This window comes from Thermobia domestica, chromosome 1 (assembly GCF_964235325.1).
Source record: "Thermobia domestica chromosome 1, izTheDome1.hap1.1, whole genome shotgun sequence".
Taxonomy (NCBI): Eukaryota; Metazoa; Arthropoda; class Insecta; order Zygentoma; family Lepismatidae; genus Thermobia; species Thermobia domestica.
The window spans coordinates 122,208,156-122,235,820 of NC_137454.1; the positions used below are offsets into that span (position 1 = coordinate 122,208,156).

At 32.9% G+C, this 27,665-nt stretch overlaps 2 protein-coding genes across 3 annotated transcripts in view; one reads left to right on the forward strand and one right to left on the reverse strand.

Moving 5' to 3' along the window:
* The window catches only part of LOC145688537 (modular serine protease-like), a 69,074-nt gene extending 49,945 nt beyond the window's left edge, over positions 1-19,129 (forward strand). Inside the window, exons 8-12 of the mRNA XM_081762922.1 lie at positions 4,916-5,083; positions 8,557-8,678; positions 9,872-10,048; positions 13,050-13,206; positions 16,603-19,129. Coding sequence (XP_081619048.1) covers positions 4,916-5,083; positions 8,557-8,678; positions 9,872-10,048; positions 13,050-13,206; positions 16,603-16,817 — 839 coding nt within the window. The 3' untranslated portion in view covers positions 16,818-19,129. The remainder of the gene's footprint in view (positions 1-4,915; positions 5,084-8,556; positions 8,679-9,871; positions 10,049-13,049; positions 13,207-16,602) is intronic.
* Positions 19,130-20,747: 1,618 nt separating this feature from the next.
* Positions 20,748-27,665, reverse strand: part of LOC145688545 (limulus clotting factor C-like) — a 21,230-nt gene continuing 14,312 nt past the window's right edge. Inside the window, exons 9-12 of one of the 2 annotated variants that reach the window (XM_081762934.1) lie at positions 27,268-27,389; positions 24,120-24,296; positions 23,108-23,264; positions 20,748-20,987 (exon numbers count right to left, since the gene is read on the reverse strand). In XM_081762934.1, the coding sequence (XP_081619060.1) occupies positions 20,797-20,987; positions 23,108-23,264; positions 24,120-24,296; positions 27,268-27,389 (647 nt within the window). In that variant the 3' untranslated portion in view covers positions 20,748-20,796. Of the gene's footprint in view, positions 20,988-23,107; positions 23,265-24,115; positions 24,297-27,267; positions 27,390-27,665 lie in introns of those variants that run through there. The other variant, XM_081762942.1, reaches the window with a different exon arrangement.

A 27,665-nucleotide genomic window follows, 5' to 3' on the forward strand; every position in this document is an offset into this window, starting at 1 on the left:
AAGATCATGGCAGGAGATTTGTACATAGTATGAAACTTCTTCATCTGGACGTTATGGTGTCCCAACGCAACAATCAAATAAAGTTCGTGTCCGTGCTAATGAATCAGTTCCGATCACCGCGATACATTGGATTATTTCAGTTGCGTTCCATAAAGCAGGTTACCGAACAAATTACCTTTTGAATCACCTGTCGAATTTGCTTTTCGCTTAGGTTATGCGAACTGTTCCCTTGACGGATGCAACGTAATTGCACATATAAAATGTTCGTGGTGCAAGGAAGTATTTTGCCTTCGTCATTTCTTCATAGAACAGAAGAAGAACAATGATCAATTTTCACCTCTACTTTCATTATTGTGAACAGTATAATGACTAATTTTAACTAACAAACCTGTTAGTTGTTGTAAAACAGTTTTTTTTTCTGTTGCCTCCAATAAATTTCAATTCATATGTCAATATTCATTGCTAATAATGTTGTACATATACTCATTTAAATGCGCATATTCTAATTTTTTCATATGAACTTCCAAGGTGAATCTCTTAAACAGTGCTCAACTGTACAAGATTTTTTTTATTTTATTCTAATCAGCATAAATTGGTCCTTCAAATAGCATGCTTAATTTCTCTGCAAGCGAGTGCTTTGTCACGAATTTTCCTTGCTAAGACTATTGTGGATTTAGACCTACATACAAAATATTTTATAAAATCTTATCCAGTATTTTTGTCATGAAAATATAATAGATATTACGTTCATTAGCCCAATATTTGTACCTAAACCGTAATTTGCATATATATCAAGTAAATAATGAAACTTTGTATCAAAATATGAGAATAACAAACTTCTATAACTGTCCTCTTATATAAACCAGCAAATGAGTCCTACTAGTAGGTGAAAAAATAGTCCTGTAATAAGTGGTTGGAATCGCAAAGCTGATAAACCAAAGATCGAATGATCAAACTCGTCGTAGGAACTAACATATTTTCTTAAGGAAATAATGGAACAAGAAAGGGGAAATTAAGGGTTGATAGCAAAGTTCAGACAAGTCTGAAGAAAAGAAAAAAATCATTAAAAGAGTGATGAGTGACGTCATACATATCAAGAAACACCTAGTTTCATGCTGAAATCACCTTTTGGACGAAACAAGAGCTGTCAGCGTTTACTAACAATAGAAATACGGGGGATCTTATAGAAAGAAGTCCAGAATAAATTCAATTGGTACATTACTTGTAACATTTATCTTATTTCTTATGCTAGACATTGGTTTCTCAGACTCATTCCGAATCATTCTAAACACTTTATCATCATGGGTTACGATTTCCAACTATGGATTCATACATAACTTTAGAAATGTCAAAAATAACAATATATCTTTAACATTCTGCTCAACAAAAATGCAATATTAAAATAATACTGAAGTATTTCTTCATCATTATTTTTTATTCATTCAGAATGCAATGTTCATATTGCACAAGTACAATGTAGACCAGGCATGTCAAACATGCGGCCCGGAAGTCCGTGCTTTGCGGCCCGCCGGCCTATTTCACTGCTTGAGGTTTTTCGCATATCGAAGTTTCCCAGTAATCTATATTTAGTTTTACTTTCTGGAAGAGAAAGATTGTTGTGCACTTTTTAAGAAGAAATAATGATTTTTAAAAAACTTTTTCTTAGCATCAATGTGAAAACCGATTGTTGTTTCTGCACTTCTATGATGCATTCTCCACTCAGTCTCCCCCCTTACAGAAGGAAAATAATTTCAAGGACAAGGAGTGGACTGGTCGTCACAGCCTTGTCCAATTTCCACCCTTGCAGTGGGGGTTGTGAAATGTCACATGTGCATCCGAGTTTCTACTTTGTCTCAGCATAGCCGTGGCCGAGTCAGTATCTTTTTACACAGTGCGAAGTGTATATGAATTGTAGGGATCGTGTGCAAGTCTACCTCGCTGAACTGGTCATTAGCTTACATAAGCAAACAGTTATCTTGTGCTTTACAGTAAATTTCTAATGAAAATGTCGTTATCAAAACCTTCAAGCACCAAAAAAAGAACAATTGAAAGTGATCGCCGTGTTTTTCAAGAGAAGTGGAAAATCGCCTATTTCTGTTACGAAATTAAAGTTAAAATTACTTGTTTGATTTGTGGACAAACTATAAGCGTGCCAAAAGAATACAAAAAAGGCGTCATTACGAAACACACCGTGCAAAATATGACCAGTATAAAGAGAAGTCAAGGGAAGATAAATTGTGCGATTTTAAGGCTGCTCTCGGCAAGCAACAATCTGTGTTCACGAATGTGAAACGGGACAATGAAGCGGTTATCAAAGCAAGCTACGTCATTGCAGAACTTATAGCAAAGAATTCTAAGTGTTTTAGTGAAAGTGAATTTGTAAAAGAGTGTCTTGTGAAAACCGCTGAAATTGTATATCCTGATAAAGTTCAAACTTTCAAAAACATTTCCTTGTCGCGAAATACTGTTGCAGAGAGGGTTTATGATATTGCTACTAATTTAAGTGATCAGTTGTTGGCAAAAGTTGAAAGTTTCACGTCATATTCCCTTGCAGTCAATGAAAGTACAGATGTTTGTGGTGTGGCACAATTAGCTGTGTTCATTCGGGCATGTGATAATGAGTTAAATATAACTGAGGAATTACTGGACATAGTATCTATTAAAAATACAACAACCGGCGAGGACATCTTTCATGAAGTAATTAGTCTCTTGGAAAAATACAATCTTCCGTTATCAAAACTTGTGTGTGTAGCAACAGACGGGGCTCCTTTCATGACAAGAAAACAGAACGGATTTGTTGCTATGTTACTGGCCAAACAGAAAGAAGAATCTCCAACTAGTAAGTTTCATCATGTCCACTGCATTATTCATCAAGAAGTTTTGTGTTCAAAAGTTATAAAAATGGATCACGTTTTGAAATTTGTGAAAAATGTTGTAAACTTGATTCGTTCTCGGGGGTTGAATCAACGTCAGTTTTCATCTTTACTTCGTGACATCGGAAGTGAATTTGAGAGTCTACCATGCTATGCAGAGGTTCGTTGGCTTTCATGTTACAGTGTTTTAAAGCAGTTTTGGCTTCTTCGGAAAGAAATTAAAATGTTCTTGGAAATGAAAGGCTGACAAACTTTGTGACAATACTTGGGTACAGGATTTGCTCTTTATGGTGGACATAACAGGGCATTTAAATTATTTAAATTTAAAGTTACAAGGAAAAAATCAGGTTGTAGTTTCCTTGTATGACAATATTAAGGTCTTTAAATTAAAACTCAGGCTTTGGGAAAGACAGATGAGCTATGGCAACTTAATTCATTTTCCTACTTGCCAGGATTTCAAGAAGTCGCACAGTGATTATGATTTCACCTGTTATGGTTCCCACATAAAGGCATTAATCAATGACTTTGAGAATAGGTTTGAAGCTTTCAAATCGTGCGAGAGTGATTTATCTTTTGTTTAGTGCTCCATTCTCCTTCGACGTTCAGAAGGCAGTTAGTAGCATCCAAATGGAACTGATTGAAATTCAGTGCAATTCTGTGTTGAAAGACAAATATAATGAAATAGGAATCCCTAAGTTCTTTTCTTACTTGCCAAATCAACACCCTTCAATAAGTCAGTTTGTTGCGAGAATACTGGCCATGTTTGGTTCCACCTATCTCTGTGAACAATTATTTTCCGTTATGAACACAAACAAAACTCATCATAGATCAAGACTTACAGCAGAGCATTTGTCTTCCATCCTGAAAATAGCATCTTCACAGAATCATGTTGCTGACATTGAAACTCTTGTTTCCCGGAAAAGATGCCAATTCTCAAGGGAAAATCAGTAATGTAAGTATAATTCTGTAATTGTTCATTTGGCTATTTAGCAATGTTTCATGACTGTGTGTAATTTTTTCATCTCTATTCGAATATTTTTTTTTAAATGATCTGATTAATAAAAAATTATATGACACGTACGATTTAACTGTTAGCAGACAGCATAATTACTACATTTGTCAAAATGTATATCAGTTCGACAAAAAAAATACCGGTAAGATGTTTTACTACTTACAATTTTTTTTTATCGATATTAAATTTCGTAACATCGAAATATAATGTATCACTTTCCTCTGAGGTGCGGCCCGTCGTTGATTTGGCTCGGGCTCAATTGGCCCCATACATAACTTGAGTTTGACCTACCTGATGTAGACTCTGCATTGGTCTTCTTATCTTCATTATTGATAGAGAAAAGTGGTAATATAGAGAAAAACAAGTGAACAAAATTATTATTACTTTTGGTGGCAAAATACAGAAGTATCTGTTCGTTGAACTGGTGAGGACTTGAGTACTGAATCCTCGCTTGTCTGGCAAATACCCTAGCGTTTAAGTTACCAGCGACGAAACCAGAAAAAAGGTCATGGTAATGGTATATCAGTTGTAGAGTTGGCCGACCGACAAGCAAAGATAGAATTTAGTCCCATCAAACTACCGAATAACCTTTCAGGTATTTCTGCAACATGGTTCCACGCGTACTGGTATCTATAACTAAAGACAAATATAATAATTAAATTCTTATTAATTTTGATTATATTGTATATATTTATTCTTGTCCTAAGAAATAATTTGCATATATTGAACACTTCCGAATTGCTGTTATAACATTATATTTGGTAAATGTTAACAATTTTGAGAGAGAAAAAAAGTACACATAGCTTTTCGCAAGCTTCTTTAAATAGGATTTCATTGTTATTATTATGCTGTTGAGAATATGCTGTATAATAATGTCATGAGAAATAAACATACAAGTGTATCACTTGAATTTAACTGTGAATAAAATAGAATATTATTATTGACTCAAAATTTTCATGAATATTTATTTGTCTACATTTAAGAGGCAAACACAGCAGACAATCAAACATGTTTTATATTTAATTTGTAGATTGTGGCATTCCTGTACCTAAGGGCGAATTATTCGTAGTCCATGGACAACAAGCTGAAGTAGGAGAATATCCCTGGCATGCCGCCTTATATCGCCGAGAAAGAAACAATGTATGGAAGTTTGTATGTGGCGGATCTCTAATTTCTAATGACAGAACTATTTTATCAGGTCAGTTCTTATTCTAGTTTTCTAAGATTAATGATAAACAGACGTTCCACCCTTAATTAATGTGTTTGTTTTCAGTTCTTCTTAATTTATCTGTCAGTTATTTTAAAGTAAAACTATTACATAAAGTTAAGCAATATCTATCAACTATGTTATTTTGTGCGTCCTTAAATAAAGAGTTAGGAGAAAGACTCATAAAACGCTTCGTGTGGAGTATTGGACTATATGAAGCAGAAACATTGACATTACGCAAAAACGATGGAAAAAAGCTAGAAACTTTCGAAATGTGTGTGTGGAGAAGAATTGAGTAAATTAGCTGGGTGGAACTGAAAATGAATAAGAAAGTATTTGATGGGGGAGAAAAGAACAATCTTATATGTAATTGAAAAGAGGAAGAAATCTGGGTGGGACATTGGCTGAGAAGGAATTATATCATGACGGACGTGCTAGAGAGTATGGAGGCAAGAAAGAGAAAGAGGGGTCGAAGGAGGCTGCAGTGGATGATCAATATTAAAACAGAAAAATAATAGGTGAAAACTGAAAGGTTAGCTGAACACCATGGTACATGGAAGCTTTTCATTTGCAGCAAGTGACCTTATTCGCCAACAAGGGCAGAATACATGATAATCTCAAATAACGCATACATAACTAACTCTATAGGATTAAGAAATCATAGATGTCATAGCCATTAAATCTTCTTTCGCTCCTACTATACAATTCAGTTAGTGATGTTATTTCTCTGTCTTCTTTTAAATTATGCTTTATATTATTTTCCCACATTCCTCGTTGTCTGCCCAAATATCTATTCCTCAAATGCTTCCCGACAAGAACTCTATACATCTCGCCCATCCTAAACATCTTGATATAATTATTATAATTCTGTGAAAAGGAACTTTCCTAGTAAGATAGTCAAATCGGCCCTTGATCCAAATTGGGTCGTTATTAACTCAAAACGTTGTATTTACCTAAAACTATCCCCCCCAAAAGTTTCGAACCCCTATCCCCACCCCTTACCGAGTTATTGTAACATACCTGCTCGAAATTTAATATTTTTTAAATTCTGGTAGGAATAGTCCAAATAATTTGGAAGTTTCACAGATTAGATACTATATAGGTGTAAATGCAAACATTTTTTCAAACAAAATCGATTTTTTTTTTTTTTTTTTTTTTTTTTTTTGCGTGTTGAAAATTTCAAAAAATCATTAAAAATTAAGGGAGAACGTTGCTGATCTTTTATTGAAAATGTTGTAATACCCTTAGGTAGAACATATATTTTTTTCAGGGTCTAAAAGTGGTGGCAACAGTTGAATTATCACAAATTATAAGGTGTTTGGTTTTTGATTTGTTCTCATTATCAAAGACTATTTATGTGCACCTTATTGCTTTGTATGTTAAAATAAATTACTATATATAGTAAACAAGTTTTCTCTGACATCTATAAGCAAAATGAAACATTGATATAGCTATAATCCAAATATAGTTTTATCTTGTTTTTTTCTAAATAATAATAATAATAATAATAATAATAATAATAATAATAATAATAATAATATAGTGTTCTGTCGGTACGCAACGATATGACGTACCGGCACCTTTTTATTGAGAACGGACTATTTCATTTTCTGTCTGAAAAAAAGGGTTGACAAGAAACTTCGAAAATATCAAATAACGAATATTGAGTTTTATTGAAAATCTGAGTTTTTATTGTTTTAATTTTCCTTTTCTTTCTTTCTAGAGAAACAATATATTCAGGGACTAGAAATATTTGAGCCATTGTGTCTCTCGCTCGCTGGCACGTCCTCGCGCCTCTCTTTTTTCATTCCTTTTACCCACAGTAATATAAACCATAAAGGCTCTGAACCAACCAGATATTTTTTTTTTTCTGAAAAGATTGACCTTCCACAACGAAATAGTCTCAACAAATGTGTCTGTCGCTGAAGTTCGACTAAACTGAAAGCCAGTACAAAAATTCTGTTGGGACTCAACCTCTGTACTTTCTCTGCAGAGGAGCCTACTCTCAGTTTCTATTTCAATGTATCCAATTAATTGTTTTTATTTATTATTAGGAAGAGGATTAAGTGAAAACATCCCTAGATTTTTTCGCAAAGTTTATCCATTAATTTAGTAGAGGTTTGTAGAACGTTTTGGTAGCATGATTAGTATTCTGAAGAACATTATGTGAACAATGAAATGTATGTGTGTTGTTCTTGAAATTCAGTATTTGAAAATCTTGATGCCTTTTGAAAACAAATAATGACAGCTTACTCTTGCCTGTTTACAAAACAGAAAGAAAAACAAGAAACAAATCACTAAGAAACATTGTTTATCATTACGTTTGTTGTATTATGAAATTAAGATGTATGAATCAGACATTTTTGAAGCATCTTTATATATACTGTATGTACGTAAGAGCTTTTAGTTACAAGACTGCAGTGATATGCTACTGGATATTATTATTATTATTGCTGTTGTTGTTGTTGTTAATAATAATAATAATAACCTGAAAGATATGCAACTTCTTAACCATTGTGAACCTGAGGTCCAGCGTACCGGCACCTTTATTTTTAGAAATAAAATTCTGTACATATATAATATGAGTTTTTAGAAGAATGAGCACAAAAAAGTAATAATTCAATGATGTAAAAGGAAACCCTAACGTAGCCATATTTTACACAATTGATAAAATTCTAAAAGAACTTCGTAATGAAGCTATTAAGATAATTTGTTATCTTACTGTAGCTTCGTATTATTATTTTATATATTAACAAGTAGTTTACTCTACTTACGTTATCTTTATATTATCATTTATTTATTTATTAGATCGTGTATTTCTGTTCGCTATTATCAATATTATGATGAAACTTCGTAAAACTAATAAATAGTTTTAGCGTTCTAATATGATAAATCTTCTGTTCATTTTGAGTTCTAAATTAAGTGAACAAAGAAATTAGTGTGTATGTTCCAAGTGCTTATGGTATACATTGGCATTGTTTCTAACAAGTCCTTCTAATATTTATAAAATACTTTCATTTTCTTAAAACACAAAAAAGTAACATCTTAAATTCTATGTGCTGGCCATTTTTTTAAATTATTATTTTCCTAGAGAAAAACTTGTCTTTGTAAATCAGAGTTAACTTGAGAAGCACACATACAGAATATTGACAAAAATTTAATTACTTTAATAGATCGATTTATGTACTTCAACTGTAATCTTTGGCAAATTTTAATACATTTATAAGTTGAACTCTATTTTTTTATATTTCTGCTCTTATCATTGAGTAAATTGCTACATTTGTTTTATTATATCTTAATCAATTTTATAACGAATATCTTATTGCCGCGCGTTTCTCCGTTTTGGCTTTCACTGGCCTCTAATGAAGAGTTAGCGAACTTTGTTTAGATAGCCTCATATGTATGTATGTGAATATTTGATTGAAATTATTAAAAATATATTAAATTATGTATACTTTGTATAGCGGCTCATTGTTTTTGGGACACAAACCTTCAGAGAGTAAGACCAGCAAATCAATTCCGCATCTCCCTCGGCAGATATCATAGAGAATGGAACACCAAGGATAAATATACGCAAGAAAGAGCAGTAAGTTTCTTCTATTCTCTCTGATTTTAATTTTACTAAATATGCTGATAGCATGGATGTGCTAAAAAATAATAATAATAATAATAAATTCTTTCTAGTATGACGAAAGTTGTAACATAATTCCTGATAGCTCGTATCCTTGACTTTATTCTAATCAATCTACTTCCATGTATTAGGTTTTCAGTTAATCTGCAAAACTATCGACTCCGATGATTTTGTTTGTTTCTGTTTGTTAACGCTAGGTTTCTTGGTTTATTCGCCTGAATTACTGAGAATGAGAACAGTAGACTGTGACGTCATAGAGCACCGAATTGAAAATGATTGATCCATTTTAGAATCCTTTGAAGGTCAAAAAAAAAAAGATCTTCAAACCAAAACGGGCGTGCTTCCAAATTGATTATAATTATTTATGTCCTACCGTTTGCAAAAATTCTTCAGCCTTTATTTAGCTCACTTAACTACGTATTTAATGTTTCATTAATTAATCTGGTATATCACTCGTGCAGTACCTGTTATCTGTCGAAAGTTGGGAATAAAACCTGTAATATAATATTTTTAAAGCCGTATAATGGAAAACCTGTGTGGCATTAGGAAATGTAGACTGCGGCAGTAGGATATGTGCACTGCAATTTACTACGACATGCAATGAGAATTTCTAGGATCTATTATTGAAGCCATATTGTAATTAAACTCGGTAAGCTAAGCTCTTACGAATCCATTTTATAGCTTTCCTTCTCAATATTTTCTCCAAGAGTGATTATGCGATTATTTTCTGCTTTCAAACGTACAAAATTTATCTAATGCATCAATAGCTCAAGCCGTCTCAGACTAGTTCGATCAGAAAAGAACGGCTGCAAATGATTTTATCAATTATTTCTTAAAGAATAGTGACGAAAAAATCATGCTATTCTATGGGAGAGTTTCCGAAGAAGACTAATTGAGATAGAACAAATAATCTTTGAACCTTGACAGTGGCTATAATGTAAATGGTTTTAAAACGAGATGTTTGTGATCGATCAGAGGAAAATCAACATAGTATTTGTTAGTATAATAATTTTCTAGGACTTTCTAGACTGTGTATGTCACCGTTAAATCCAAAATTATAAATTCTTGTCAAATATTTCTAAAACTGTCTTATTTGCTTCTTTATTTGCATTCTATAAAATGGTTAAATCATTTACTTTATTTAATAGGTACGACAAATTGTAGTTCATGAAAGATATAGAGATTTTAATGGAAATTATGCAGCCGATATTGCCATAGTCTTTCTTGAAGAATCTGTTTCACTTGGCCCTGCTGTACGCCCTGTATGCATTGATTGGAGAAAAGATCTTGCTAGAATACAACTCGTTGATGGAAACAGAGGAGTGGTGAGTATTATGTGTACATAGTATATAAAGATTAATCAAGAAAATCACATAGTATAACTATAGAATGAAAAAGGTATTGTAATTATGATGACAAAGAATTTGTATGGTTTCTCCATGTAATACACCTATTGCTAATATTTATATATAAATATATATAAAAATGAGTTTCTGTCTGTCATGAAATTTTTTTGTATAGACAAGAGTCATCTAGAGCCACCAAATCTTTTACACAGATAGATAAATCTTAACTAACAAGGGAAGTTCCGGAGAAAGCACTCGCCTGCAGAGAAACTAAACATGCCATTTGAAAGAGTAATTCATGCTGATTACAACTAGCTAATAAAATTCCTGTACGGTTATGAACTTTTCGAAAGATTCGAAATGTACGATTGCATCTCCTAGCGACCTTCTGTTATTATGCAACCTGATGGTTTGAACTTGCTACTACTTGACCACTGGGGTCCATTCACAGCCAAATTGTTCATTGCAAGTGGGATGACGGATGGCAAAGACGTAATGGTTGAGAATATACCAAAGAACTGCACACGATTTGTACAATCATTTGATATGTTTGAATTCCGACTTACCAAAGATTATTGCACGAGATTTGTTCATAGTATGAAACTTTTTCATCTGGACGTTATGATGTACGAACGAAACAATCAAATAAAGTTCGTGTCCATGCTAATTAATCAGTTCCGATCACTGCGATATATTGGGTTGTTTCAGTTTGCGTTCCACAAGGCAGGTTACCGAAAAAAAGTTATACAAGGTGTTTCAAAACAACATCGACAACGTTTGGGAGCTGATTCCTGGCAAAGTTAAAAGGAAAAGTATGAATCAACCTGGGTGCACAAATGCTTCCTTTCGGAGTTATAGGCTGCTGAAAACATGAAAAAATGAACTTTAAAGGTCCATAGCTCCAATACTATGGGACCTTCCGTAATTGGGTCAAGACTTCACTTAGGAACTAATAGGTGCGTTGTCCAAAAATACATGTTTCAGAATCCTAAGGTACTCAGGAAACAATTTTTATAAAGGGAGTTTGGCTACGGACATATAATTTGAAGTACTCTACAACTATCTCTATAAAAATTGTTGCGGAAGTACCAAAGGATTCTGAAACTTGAATATTTGTACAAGTCCCCTTTGCTATCCTGCATGCATCAGTTCTGTAGTTCAGTCCCGTTTCAGCATGTTTTCATCAACAGTTTGTACTGCATCAGTAACGGGCTCTTGCAGTTCAGAGATATCTTGGGGTAGAGGTTGTTTATACATAATGTCTTCGAGATGTCCCCACAGGGGGAAAAAAAAGCAGGGGGCTAAGTGCGGTGATCTTTGTGGTTGATGAAAATATGCTGAAACAGGTGTAGAAGGAATTGGATTACGAAATTGATGTACGCAAGTTAACAAAAGAGATTCACACTTTTTTTTTTTAGCATTAGTGAAATACTACTGTATTACATTTTTTACCACTAAAACTTCAGCAAAAGTAATTTGCACAACTTATAAATAAAAGAAGGTGTTGAAATCGTTGAAATTATTTAGAAACACTTTGTACATAAACAAAATAAACTGACAAGTGTGCAATTTAAAAATTATTTCATAGTTAATTTTCTTTTAGTTCCTTTTTATCCTTGATAGTATTTCACTTCTCTTAAGCTTTAGAGAGAGCCCCCAGTTTAGGAATTGCTGTTCTATTGTATCTGTTAAAGAAAGAAAAATTTAGAATATGAGACATTATGATTCACCTTATAAGTGTCGAAGCGCGATCACGTACTGAAAAAAAAATTAAAAGTCAGCGTCTATGCTTGAATCTGTTTTGCAAATTTCCCTCAGTTTATATGTTGAAGTAACCATTTGCGCTCACTACTGTTTGTCGCTGTTCCACCATTATCATATTGTGACAGCAGAGAGCAGACAATGTTTCACTGTATATAATTAACTGAATGACGTAGTTAAATTTTCTTTATATAACCTCAGCCTTGAAGATTTTTTGATTTCCAACTTTTGCTATGTATGAGTGTGGGAAGACTTGTAGAACAATTCTATCCATCCTTTTGTCTGTCGACAGATATTAGACCTATCCCTAATTATAGTGGATTCAGGATTTCAATCCGAAAGTGATAAATTTATCACATTCGGGTTGAATATTGGGTTTGATTTGCTTATTGTTTGATTTGGGAGCTTTCCACAGTTTTACAAAACGAATCGAATTATACTGTTTCATACTTTACTTGTTTGTCGTTTTATCCGTACATTATAAGGGCTCTGTCTATAATGGATTCAGGATGCATTAATGATAATAATGTCAATAATGCTCTAAGACTGGACGTTATTTTCTACATCATATTTTTCTATTCTTCAAAATTCTGCAAGACGTGCAATATGAACTATTTTACAAAAACTTAACATTTACGATTTAAAATACTCAAGAAATTTCTCATTGTTGAGCAATAAGGTATCTAGGTCTGTTTTACAAATTTACAAGTTTACAAGTAGTTTTACAAGGCGTAAGACATTATGAAGCAGAAACCGTAGATTATTACTAAAAGTCATTCGTACATATTAGTGCTATTATCTTCAATTTAACATAATCTTATATATGTACAGTACAATTGTAAATGAGTTTATAGTAATAAGTTTTATCTTTTGCAAAAAGCTGCATAATTTAATACAGATATACTACTTACAAATGACGAAATTTTTGAGAACAGCATTTACTCGATATTTAAGTAGTAAAAAGGTAGCGAATTTTGGTATTACCTTTGATTTTTTGCAAATGTTTTGAAAATTACGCTGAAGAATTCAAGGAACACATTAAATAATCCAGGAAAAAGAGGTCTGTGTGAATGGAAAGTTTAACATCTATTACGGTAGGCCATAAGCATAAAGAAAATTATATGACTAAAATTTCAAATGAAAACTGCCTAGGTGAAAAGTGGAAAAGCGTTGGGTATTTAATGATTTCTTGCAATTAACGAACAACTTTTATTTGTAGGTGGCAGGCTGGGGTAACACGGAAAGCGGTAATCCAAGCGATGTCCTTCAATCAGCCGAATTACCTTATATTGAATTCGCCAAATGTGTACAGGCTGTTCCATTTGATTTTAGACCTTTCATTACGCAGGATAAATTCTGTGCTGGATATCAAAATGGTAAGTAACCCATAACATTGCATACTAAAGTACATATTATTAACTCTTTAATATATTATTCACTCCGTACTGAAGACTACTCGCGTAAGTACTGAAAGCTTTCGGTGTAACGGACCATTTTGTGACAGTGTTTGCTCGTTACTGTGAATGGTCTTGTTCTTTGCTGAAAGCTTCAAAACTACTAAATCTTGACAACTCATTAAATATGTACATACTTAACGTGTAATTTTCTTTTCTTATGATATTCACGAAGGTTATTTATGTCAAGATGGAAAATTCATACATTCTAGACTTAAAAGTATTGTAAAATTTTCTGTTTTTAAAATAATAGTCACAATTTTGATCATGTCAAGAGAAATGAGATCGAATTGTTTTAAATTAATACTATTGTAAACTTTTGCGTAGTTTATTTAACCGAATATAAATTATAATTTGCGATTACGTGAAAATCGAGTGGAAAAGAAAGAAGTGTTGTGTATGACAAGATATTATGTTCCTTCCTTCCTTGTAACCTCATACAGAGGTTGTACATAGGGGAAGATGCGGCACCGTAGTAGTTAAGTCTGAATGCTGAAAATTAAAAAAAAATTGATAAATCTCCACTAAAGTCATTGCTTAATGTACATTTGTAACTCGTTGCATCCAGTAAAAACCTTGAAGAAGATAAATGTTTCGTGCACTGAAGACAAGTCTTCAAGAGAATAGTTGAACTTAGATAACAATGTTAGTAATGATCTCGAAAATTATCCTAGTGGGGAGATGGAAAATGTCAAATGGATTTCGGACAGTTCTCTGGTGATGAGAGTGATGCATAACAGGACATATGTATATCATGAAGATTATCGAGCAATATCATGTTTCCATGAGGATTAAGTCAGTTATTTTTATTATTATTATTATTATTATTATTATTATTATTATTATTATTATTATTATTATTATTATTATCACTAGCACTATTATTATTATTCATTGGTGGTCTTGCCTTTTGTATTTTGATAAGCTTAAGAAGTCAAATTGAGAAGAAAAAAAAATCACAGGCGAAGTCGATATGTCAATATCTAGAAGTACTCACGCCAGATACATCATCAAATGCCTTGAAGTTATTCTTGTCTTTTTTATTTTTATTTTTATTTATTTATTTATTTTTATTTATTTATTTATTTTTATTTATTTTTTTATTTATTTAAGGTATCCACATAGAAATGAAGAGTATATTTGCATCGGGTTTAGTAGTTTAAGATCTGCCTTTAGTAAATTGTTCGCAAACAAAAATTAAATTATTTAAATGATCCAATATCACGCTGACACCAACATAAATGTGTAGTCAATTTTTGTATTTGATATAATTTATAAGGCGTTAAGGCGGTGTTAAAAAGAAGGCGATATAATAGAATTACTCTGCATCTAGACTAATTATGTATAGTAACTCATGGTTTGGGTTGAGAGGTAGACATGATTTACCAATATACGATATTATGTTTTAGTGAACGAAGTTAATCTTCTGAAACTTTAATAAGTTTAAAAGGGAATTACAGTCAATTCATTCTCTGTATTGATAATAGTTCTTTCCAGATAGCATTTGGTAGGCAAACTGAATGATAATTGTAAAGCTTATGACCATGAGAAGAAATAAACGTACAATGTCTGAGTAAAAAGTTTTAGGTTTCCCGATTAATATTCTAACTTGACCTTACTATGTCCGTTAAACATCTCAAATCAGATGATGAAATTCATAAAATCTTTAATAATAAATGTAAACATTTATATAGTTCATGGAAATGTTACTTAATAGAAATCAGTAGTGAATGTAATATATTTGATCATATATATATATATGTATATATATAATATTTCTGAATTCATGAAGTTGATGGTTATTTTTGTAATATGTTCTTTATCCTTCCTTTTGTTTTGTATGATGTCTGTTTTAGTTAATGACCACGGTGATGCTGTTTTAAACAGTAAAGATCCCTAAGAAAGTGTCGCATAAGATTTGAATATGCCTATTGAGCCAGTTTAATTGAAAAATTATTATGCGCTGAAGAGAAACTTTACCCCAATATTCTAAGCTTTCACGTCTGTGGTTCGATTAATAAGTAAGACTTATGTATAGATCTGATGATAAAGAATAGGAGATAGAGACAGCAACCAGTTCCAGAGCTATTTAGAGTGCTACTTTCATTGTATCATTCTGCGGTCACTGTTCGTTACTTGGAATGCCCTGTCTGTGCCTTATGTGGAAGTCTGAATGCAGAGAAGGGGCGGCTATAGTTTATTAGATCGGTGAGTCGAAAACAAAACAGCAGAGAAGCGGCGGCTGTAGTTTATTAGATCGGTGAGTCGAAAACAAAACAGCAGAGACACTAACGGACGCAGAGTTTTTGTAACATGGATGTAGTTTGGGGACGGATTATGCACAGTAAAACAAAAATACTAACATGTACATAATAAATTTGTTTATGCATATATTTAAAGAAATTTGATACATGGATAAACGTATCTGTAAACTATGGATGTATTCTAGGAATTATCTGAAAAATCTAAGTGTGTAAGAGTACATATTTCACAATGTAAACTACACTTAAGTACAACAAGTACAAGAGATTTTATAACAACATGCTTCTGTTGAATGGAACCATAAACTTAAGTTCTTCAAGAACATCTTCAAAATTTATATGATTAAAGAAATTCACTTTTCACTAGAAAACAACATGATGAAGCAATACAAGTCAAACACAGAAAAGAACAGATATTCAAAACTGAATGAACTCTTGTAGAAAAAAATGAAGATCGGAATTAATACGGGTGCAGCTCACTTATTGCACAAACTGTGTGGCCACCTATGCAGAGAGATGAGCAACAATGCTTTTGTTTCTCTCTCTGCCAGTGGTGGATTTAGACATCTTGCAGCCTAGGCAATTTGTGGTCGGAGACCTCATATATAAGATTATAATATCAAATGTATAACTTCCATAGCAATATAAAACTCTTAAACAATTAATTCATTGGTCAAACATTGTTATTAAGGAATTAACAATAGAATAATAAAATATAGGATATTGTTTTATCTCCTGATTGAGCGTATTCACTCACCCATTAGCTGCAGTGAACATTTGGTCAGCAGTTTAGTACATGACGTTAAGCAACGTTTCTGACCAATGTCGAGTGTGAACTATAAAGCTGTTTTAACACCATTTGGATTTGTTGTTATAAAGTAATAATGAAATATATCAAACCAAACAAAACGTAAAACATGCAATAATAATTTAGAAAAAAGTTTAAAATATTGATTTTTCTTTCTTTTGCAACTCCTCTGAGTTCTGCAGTCCTAGTCAGTTTGACTTGTTTGCCTCGTCGAAAATAATAATAATAAAAAAAATATCTTTATTATAGGAACCAGTGTATGCAATGGAGACAGCGGAGGAGGATTAGCTTTCCAAACGTCTGGTCGCTGGTACATTCAAGGGATTGTAAGTGTTGGACCGAGGAAAGGACAAGTCTGCGACTCCAATCAATATGCGGCATTTACGCAGGTGTCAGAACACGTCGACTTTATCAGAAATGAGTTATCCAAGTCTGGACTATCTAACAACCCTGTGTGGAGTTAAATATGTGTGACGTTATTTCGAAGCGTGCACTTAAATGAAGAAAAGGAAAAAAAAGAAAACGAAAAACTACAAATGATCAAAATGTGTTTTTAGTTATATTTATTTTTATACTTTTCTGTTGTATATTTTGATTCTCTTTGTAATGTTTATATGCACTAAGTATCTTACAATAGTTTCGTTTCTGCCTCCTTAAGATACAACGAAATAACTATAGGGTAAATAAAAATAAATATATAAATTAAAAATAAAATAGTGAAGAAGATAAGTAGCTAGATGGCATGGGTCGAAAATGGCTCCGCCTAGAAACAAAAAGAATAAGACATTTTGTTATCCAAAATTTCAAAATCATAAAACGAACTGTTGTGTTAGAGACAGTTCAACGTCAAAAGAGGAAAGTATATTTATAGAAGGTATATATTTTAAAATATTTTCGGGATTTGACGCTAAAGAGTTTATTCTGTTGGAATGTTTTACAAAGAAATATTATCTCTAAAACTATAGTTCCTAAATTAGTACAATATTTGTTGATATCAAAGTCAATATTTGTGATAAAGCAGGTCCATAGCCAGAATCGAAAACCAAGTAAAACTCAACATTCCGTTGTGTGGCTTGGCTTAATTAAACTATTTAAATTGTATAGGAAGTTACAGTACATTCTTCATAACAGCCCTACCACTCTCTTTACTTCTTTCACAATGTTGCATTGTCAACACTCCTCAGCTCTCCTACGCTTTTCTTAAAGATATTGCCGTAAGCAGTCATGCTGTTTACTCAGAAGACTTTTTTTTTAAAGGGTAATGTAAAAATTTGATTTGGATCATTGAGCGGTTTTCCAAGCGTTTAGTACCTACCAATGCACTTCTTCTCTTGTATGTTTTCTTAAGAATTACTTCGTAACGAATGAATCAATTTGAGAAGTTTCCTTTGGCGTAGAGAAATCATAGATCTTTAGGAATTATTGAAAACTATTGTTATGGTAGCACACTTCTTCTGGAGGAGAGAAATCTTGTATAGGGAAGATGTTCACGTCTGTTGACGATTGTATATCAAGTAATAATTCCCGAAGTATGTTCTATTGTTCTTCGCAATCGATTCATAATTTATTCCCTTTCACATTTGCTATTGACACATTCAGTACTAGATTTATCATCAATATTATTATTTAAAGCAAAATAACATTTTCACTGTCTTCCTCTACTCTATCTGGTTAACTTAACTTAAGAAGCAAACGTATCTTGTGGGGGACAGATTAAAATAATTTTACTTACAAGTCCAAGGTTCATAATCCACACTTTGCTTATACAGTAGCTTGGACACATTCATCGTTGCCAAATTATGAAGTTGGTTAAATTGTATGATGGCATTTTACTCAAATTTCAAACTAAATTGTATTTTAATAAGCATAGATTAAAAATATGTCCTATATTACACTTGGACTCTTTAAAGTATTGTGTCATAATTACATATTATGCATTTCATTTTAAAGTGTGACTAGTCAGGTCGTTTTTCTCCTGATCTCTTGGCAGATCAGTACAACAAACGCTATCTTACAACATAAGACGATGATATGCATTTATAATAGACATATAGTAGTTCTCATTGTGGTGAATGGAACGATACAATCCTATGATCTTGCCATTTATGAATGTATAGTCTGATGAAAAATATTTATTAAAATTATCAAAATCCTATGGTTACGGTAAGGTGTTGCGTAGCCTTAAGTTTATTTATATATTTTTTATTCTCAGTTTTGAAGTGTATGTGTATAAGTAACATTATAAGATGCAGTATTAATTGCACAATATACAATTTAATAGTGTCGAGTATTATTACAAAGTTGTTGACAAGCTTTGAAAGGTGGTCATCTCATTTTTTCTAAGGTAATCTCATTCCGTCTCATAAATCGCTTACAAAGTGTTTATTATTCATAGAATAAATTAATTTTACAAATATGATTTTCTTTACTTGATTTAATTACTGTTGTTAAACTTATTCCTTTCGAAGTTGTTATTATTTAAGCATTATAAATTTTCCCATATCTTTTCGTTCTAAGCAAACTATTTTTCAACCCATGAACTGTATTTTATTATTATTATATTTTATTGGATATCAGGAATAATCCTGGGTATGAAATGTTAACTAGACAGCGACTAGAGCCATTTCCATTTAAATATCTTTGTCTTTCTTGAAAGACATTCATGTATCTCAATTATACATTATAAAAATCTTTTAATTAAAAATATTGAAAGGATATAGTAAATAAATAAATAAATAAAAACCAACATGTTTATGTATTTATTTCCATTTGCCAGTGGACCTGTTCTTTGAAATTTCATCCGTTCTGTTCTCCCTGTTCCTTCCAAGATGTTGCTTTCTATTGATGGTACGTGCAGTAAAAGCCATACTCCTCTGCACCATATTTTTAAACATCATGAGCGCAAATACTATATCTGTTAAGAATAAACATGACATGGAAAGTAGTGAGTAAAGAGCTCCTGGTTCTAACTTCACATGATACCATGGCACTAGCTCCTGGTTCTAACTTCACATGATACCATGGCACTGTTAAGAATATCAACAATAGTCAACATATTAAAGTTACCAAAAACATCCTTATCATAAATCAACAAGAGCTTATAGTCTACGAAGAGATTATCGGTAAACCATAGTGCAAAGAGGTTTCTAAATTTGTGATTTCCTGCCAGTATAGGTAGAATACATAAGATGATGATGATGTTCTAGAGAGGGAACTAGAAGATTCCTGTGCTCCTAATCAAACACTTGCATCAGCTTACATTTTCATGCTTTTAAGGTATGCGTACTACTCACTACCGAATCCATTCATTTTTTAAAATAAAGTTTAAGACTAATGAAGATATTGCAACGAAATTTGAACAGGAGTGTGTTCGTTATGTTAGAAATGAAATGCGCGAGATATTACGACATTGAGTAGCGGGATGCCAGTCAACGAGTCTTCTGCCTGACTTCCCCTGTTGATCTCATTTTGTATTTGTCCTTTGTATCTACACAATGCAGTTATTATTAGTGAATGTTAGTGTACGTACGCATCGACCAGCTACGTGATGATCCACAGCTAGCGTGAGATATCATACCCCAGATAGATCCAGTAACTGTATGACTTGCTACCTACACGAAGAAAAGGTTCTGCGGCCACTCGAGGTGATTATGTGATATTAAGGTATGCGTTTCAAAGAGACCCTGTATTACATGTTTGGGATCTTCCACGGGATATTGGGATCACCATTACTATTACCTATCATCCTATCATCACCTTATGTATCAACTTTGGGCCAAATCCGTAAATTTCTACTGAGTGTTTTAAAATGTGTTTCCATCAGTGTATATTTGGTGAAAATAGTTTTGAGGTGTCCACATATATGAAAATGGTATTTCAGTAACAGATAGAAAGATGGATCTTTGTGCACTGAAAGCTAAAATGATATTTAGTGGAATGTTTCATAATTTGAGGAAGAAGATGTGAATAATATGGGTTGAAGTTACGGTGTGTTAACACAACAGCAATGACAATTAATACGAAAGCGCATATATATATATATATATATATAGACAATAACAAATATTAGCTATACGCTACACATGTTCAAATTTCCACAGTCTCTGTTATTAATATAAACTTCAAACTAGTCTCAGCTGATGCAACTGGCAAATTGGAGGAAATTGTATTTTGTGCTCTGCTTTTGACTGTGTCTTGCTTCTGAATTGTTTCAGTTGTTTTAATAGAAAAATAGTTTTCTACTAGTAAATTACGTGTAATTTACGTTACAAGCTTAATGAGGAAATAACCCCTTATCAATTCTGGTAGTATGATCAATTTTGAAATAAAGAATTGCCTTTATAATTTCTTAGTTGTATCTTACTTTGATGGTGTTTAATTGTAAAAATTAGCCATTATATTGCTGGAAAGTTTATTTTTCTTACCAGAAAAAATTACATAAAATCATTGAACAGAGGTTAGAATTTCTTGCAGCCACTGGATATGATAGGAAACTTTAGTAAATGCTGCATATTGTGTTGGGTCACACTTCATATCTTTCTTTTGTCCTACGCTCACTATGCCCTGGATATACCATCGACCTGAAGTTTCAAATGACAATGCACCTCCACTATCGCCATTGCAAACTCCGGTTCCTGTCAAAGTTTGAAAAGAAGAAAGAAAAATTAGCAGAAAATATTATGGATATTAAAATACAATGAGAAGACAATATATAAAGTACTGTAATATTTGAAATTGAAATATATATACTTATGGCAATTTTAAGTGAAACGGAAGCACAAGTTTTAAAACATTTAGTTTTTGAAATTAAATCTTGGAGGGCAGGGTAAGGCCCTCCTGGCTCACGAAAATGTATACGTAATATAGCAAACCAAGTATATTAAATACCAGACGTAATATAGTAACCATCGGGATGCCTCCTAGAAAATTTTCTTCGGGCGTCCCTGCCTACGAGAAAAGACTTGAGGTTGTTTCGTCTCGGAAAATTTATGTTTCCACTGGAAAAGAATGTTTTCGACCCTATCTTGTCATGTGTCTCATCTCATATCGTGGGCAGCCCTAAATAGTAACACCCTGTAGGCTAAAAAAGCTGGATAACAAATGCAAAAGAACGAAGACAAATAAACGGATATGACTAAGAAAGCATGGTCATTGTCCAGTCGAATTTGCACATAACCTGACAGTTTTTTTTTCATAAACTTACAAAATTTCAGGTATTGTTTTACAAGACAATAAATTGTGAAACAAATACTCTAGAAAAATAGTACGAAATTGCTTTTGCGAACTTGCTATTTTTTTTTTCTAATTTGCCACGCATAGCTGTAATTTTATAACAATATAGACTACAATTATAAAAATTATTTTTATTAGTTTCTACCATAGTATTGGAATCAGTAGCGTATGTAGAAGTTCGTCAAGGGAGGTGGGTGTTCGGGCTCCCAAGTTCATATAATTTCAGATGTTTGTGTGTATATATCTTAATATATTAAGTTTATTTTTGCATATCAGCTTGTTCAAGGAGGGCGAACCCGCCCTTGCGTACGCCACTGATTGGCAGAGTTGTGAAAAAGGACTTACTTGAATCAAACATACGACCTGACTCCAAGGTCACCGATCCTGGGAGCCTAGGGGGCCCGGGGCCCCCAAAAGCTCATGTGGATCCCCTATTGTATTTATGAGTATACAATATTTGGCATAATTTGAGTGCAATTTGTCTTAAAATCTTCATATATATACATATAAATCTTCATATATATATATATATATATACCTTCTGCATCTGAATGGGCCCTCCCAAATTTACAAAGAAATCTGCGCCCTTGCCTGACTCATCAGCAGTGAGTGCTCTGTCTATGTAAATAATTCTCTATCTACCTATGATGTAAGTCTAATTCTGTAATCATAAAAAATTCTTTTCAAGGGAGTCACTAATTTAATAAGATTCATTGTATCTATTGTAAATAATTCTATTTTACAAATGTAATATTACAATATAAATAATTTGAGAGTTGATTAATTTTTAAAGCATTTATATGAATGCCAATGATTTTACAAGTTATTACAGTCGTATTTTGACGCTTTAACAGAAATTACATCACATAAAATTTCAGCTACGTGCAATTACGTATAATTATTATTTTGTTAAAGTGAACAAACATTAGTTTAAGTTTATACTCTCATACTGAATCCGAACCCTGTGGTTGGACTCAGTGACTGAGAGTTCCTAATGTTTTCTCTTATTTTGACTCTACGAATGTCGGCTTGGTATATCTAGATATAGGGTTTGACCGAATTCCTTTACCGTTGATGCTATAATTGATGTTGATTGTTAATAATTCTATTGTAAATTGGCCTCTAATATTGCATCTGGAAGTTCGTGAAACAAACAAACAAATAAATAAATAAATAAATAAATAATAGAAACTTCCTTTCAATAGTGGAAAAATATATTAAAGTGTTGCGTTTTAAATGTATTTTTAAAAATGGCAAACAATAATACATATCATTGACGATATTATTTAATTTGTGCACGTTATTTGTTTGTTTGAAGTTTAACGCCCTTCTTAGACATGAATTACAGTGTAACATCCGCATGTGCTCCTAACGATGCTCATATCAAAATCTCTTGCACTATACGGGAGGACGCTAATCATTTTGCAACTAATGATCTCGTAGAATTTATGTAATGAAATATCCTTCAGAAATATAACTTCAAAATATGTCAAGTATTAAAAAAAATTAAATATGCACTCACCATTGCGATATCCAGCACAGAATTTGTCTTGTGTGAGATAAGGCAAGAAAGATCGTGATACACTATCCCGACATTTAACATAACTAACAAAGGGCATAGACGCTGACCGCAGCACATCACTTGGTGTTCCTGTTTCAGTTCTTCCCCATCCTAATACCTGCAAGAATGCATATGTAACATGTTAAATCAGTAACGCACTACATAATATATTTAAGTATACAATGTGAATTTAGCGAAAGTTAAACAAGATCGATCGATTGACACAGTGAGCTGGATGAATGGCTTAATCATGCCATGTTGTAAATATCGGGTAAAAAGTCATTTATGTGTCAACCTAACACGTATATAACTTTTTTTTGGGAGGGATAGACTGATTAGTCACATATATATCGATTAGTCACTTATAAACACTACAAAATGGTGCAAGAAGAACAATATGTTTTTAAAATATTCTAACAATGATATTATTAATTTATAATAATAATAATAATAATAATAATAATAATAATAATAATAATAATAATAATAATCTTCTAACATGTTTTATAGTAATAATTTAACGAAACTACCTAAGTAGTCTAGCCGAATAATAAGTATATACGTACCGTATGTATTAGCTGCTACATTTTCTTATTGTTAATTAAAAGCAAAAAAAAAAAAAAAAAAAAAAAAAAAAACAGAACTGGGTAAAGAGTTAACGAATCCTTTTATAGAACGAATTCATTGGTAATATATCCACATATCTTTATTTTCTGTAAGTTGTAGAAATTTGCTAGTTGAACTTACATTGATTGCTTCTTAAATAAATGGACTGAAATATGAACCATGTAAGACATGACCTTTTTGACTGGCATCTTCCCGAAATTTTCATCAATTCTCACGCCCTATAATTCCGTTCCTTGGCTTGGTTAAAAAGCTCAAAGAGACGTACCATCACGTCTTAAAATAAGGCAAGGCGGCAAGTTACAAAAATCTAAAAAAATATAAATGAAATCAAGCATTACATACTTACAACTCCTGCATTCCCATCGATCAATTGTTCTCGAACAAGATTCGAATCCCAGTCTATACATATAGGTCGAATATTATTATTAAAGACAACAGGCTTCTTTAGTTTCAGTACAGCAATATCTGCTTCATAGTTTCCAACAAAATCTCTATAATGTTCATGCACGATAATTCTCTGTACCTGTAATAGTAACAAAACCATTTAGTCAAATATCATGAATTATTTTGCATTACAAGCAATCGCTTTCATGACATGTTCTAAACGAGATGGCCTCAATTCTTGTAGGCCATCTTAATGAAAAACAAATTCATTTTTGTGTTCATTTAAAGCGTATATTTTAATTCTTGTAAGTAACTAGAATTAAGGCCCTCCTCAGTAGGAGATACATTTTGTAAAACCTCGTCTCATCATGAGCCCCGGGCTCATTGACAACTTCACATAAAATTTCAAGTTTTCACGGATAGTAATTTTCGATTACTAGTAAACAGCGGAAAGAGTTCCAAGCCAATTCACCCATGAAGAGGTCGCATTTTGCAAAACTCCGTCTTATTTCCAGCCTAGGATTTCAAGTCACTTACAAAAAGAAGAAAAAAAGAAATGAACTGCTCTTGCATCCAACAGTTTTGGACATACGGTGAATGATGAAAATATTTGCAAGACCTCTTTCTTCCCTTAAGAGTTATACTTTTTTTTTTTATTATTATTATTAAACTCTGTCTTACTATCAGTTTAGGGTACATGAAAAACATGTTTACAAAATTTCGAATTCCTACCTCAACAATTTCGGAGAATATGATTAATGAAGTTGAGTGCTTGTGATATCACATTCTTGTTGGTCTCCCACCTGGTTTTGAATGTGCCCAAATGGATTTGATTTGATTTTCAGTTTAGCGTTCTTTGTAGAAGCGAAGCTATATGACCTACAAACTAACGTGGGACCCGACAACACATAAGCTCCCTCCGAGAATCGAACCCGGGTCTCTCACGCCAAGGGTGCGTACGCTAACCGCTTAACAACGAGGAAGCTGTGCCTTAATGGAGTTATCTATTAAGTGATGATCCATAATCTCATCAAGAAACCCAGGATTGGACATTGTCAAACACATGAGTTATTGTGTATGATAGGAAACAACAACTTAATTTCATATAAATGTTCACTTCCTAACTGATATTATGGCAAAATACTAGTCGAACTAAGTATACACTTTCTCATTCTTCTAAACATTCTAGATCTAACACTACTCTATTTTCAACGAGAAACAAGAAAGTTTAGAACAAAAATCTGGCCCGATGCTATGAAATAACTAAGAAAAGGCAGGAAAAATGGTACTATTGAAGTTTCGCCTCTTTGTGTGTGCGTGTGACAGAGAATGTATCATGATGTAATGAAGGAAACACTGTGTGATTGCTTTTTGTTTTTACTTTACTTCAGCAATAATTTATGGTCATAAATGCACCGCATTCTTATGATTTATGTAGCAAACTGCGATGCGATACGGCTTTTAGACAAGCTAATATATACATTATTCCACTAGGAAAAACTTTATTATATGGAAACTGTTGGATGACTGCGATCTGTGGAAGTTGGTAGTTACACCAGATAAAACACTAGAACAACGGTAAACGACCTTCCGCTAGGGCAGTTATAACCCTAAGTTTTGTAATAAAAGCATGACGTGACACCAAAGCCCTTAAGATTGTGCTATTTGCTCAGATGTCTGTTATTGGTGTGAGAGAATATTGTTGCCAATAAAATATGATCTACGCTTGACAGCGTTGGGAATACACAACTGACAGAAAAGGCGTCATTCGTGTACAATGTGGTTGCATTTCCCGTCGAAAACGTATCGTCAGAAAGTGGTGAGTGAGTGGGCTTAGTTGTTCTTTGTGTGTGTGTTTCAAGTGGGTGGTAACATTTTTCTGACAAGTGCACTAACAATGGCACCGAAGTACTATGATTCGTATTATTTGCGAGTGAAGATAGCCACTTTGCATCCAGCATATATGAAGCACATTGAAATTGTGCATCAGTGGAATTGTGAAGACAATTCACATGCATCAAGATAAGCTACTATGATCACCCTCGCTATGGGGCATCTCAGAAAACATCGCAGGGTGAGAATAAGTTCTACATGGTGAGAAGTAAGCGCGATAGATTCAAAATAGTCCACCATTTGACCATTGATCTCAATACAAAGTTCGAAATATTTTGAAGTAAGAGCCGTCAATTTGTGCTTCGTCTTTTTGGAGAAGCCCTGCAGCCCCAGTGCATACCTCCCAGTGGAAGATGGAGGACCATCATCCAGGACCAGTGAACCATTATCCCTCCACTGTGAAGGATGGAGGGTGATAAGTGATGGTATGGGAGTGTTTCAGGGAAAATAGAATAGGAGATTTGGTGAAAATCAAAGAAAACATGAAAAGACATTATCATAGCATCCTCCAACGACATCTAACATGCGTCCAACTGATAAACGGTTCTTTTACAAGCAGATAATGAACCAAAACATACATTCGTTCTCTGTAAATGCTATGTGGAGTCCCTAGAGAAGAAAATAGAATCCAAACTATGGAATGGCTCGCCCAATCTCCTGATTGCAATCCAATCGAACTACTATGGGACGAATTATAGGAATGTTCGACAAACAGCGTTATCAAGAGTGTTGCGCACTTATGAAAGGTTCTCCAACAAGTATGGCAATGTATCGTCACATCAGTATGCCGAAAGTGTACACGGTAGTCATTAAGGCAAAGGATGAGTACTTCGAGGAATTTAAAATTTAATGAACGCTCCATGCTGTACGAATCTGTTACATAAGGTATGTTTCTGTTGTTCTCTTCCAGATGAACATAAATAGTTTATATTCTGTACTTCTTTTGTATTGTACACTTTTCTATATAACACGTGATTTCTACGTATGAACTATTTACAGTTATCCGCAAAAGTCAGTATCTACTGCATCTATATAATTTCTTATCTAAAATATGAAATGAAGGTAACTTTTTCTAGAATTGTTCTAATTTAAATAGCTGTCATTGATTTTTTCTGTAATTTAAAGGGTGAGTTTACATACATATAACTATTATATGTATGTATAATTATGTCAGTTATTATTTGCTATTATTAGGCTGTATCTTATTAATTCCTTACCTCCCTGTTTTGAGCATTTGCATCTCTCTTTTCCCATTCTCTGTAATATCTTCCAACAGAAACACGAAAGTTGTTAACATCTGAAACGTTGTTTTTATTTGGATCCCAAAAACAGTGAGCAGCTGAAAAAAAAAAAAGTTCAATTAATAACAAGGGGTTTATAAACATTCAGAATTTATCGTTTTATTTTCCGGCAAATCTGAATTCAACGAGCATATTACGTATTAATGTGATGAATCTTTGTTACCATCACGTCTATAGTCAGGAAAATATGAAAACATATTCAAGTAGCACTCATTACTCAGAGTTGGTCCGAGTGTTAAAGCTTGGAAGAGGAATGTAATGATTCTTTGATATCATCACATCTACAATTAGGAAAATATAAAAAATTAATAAAT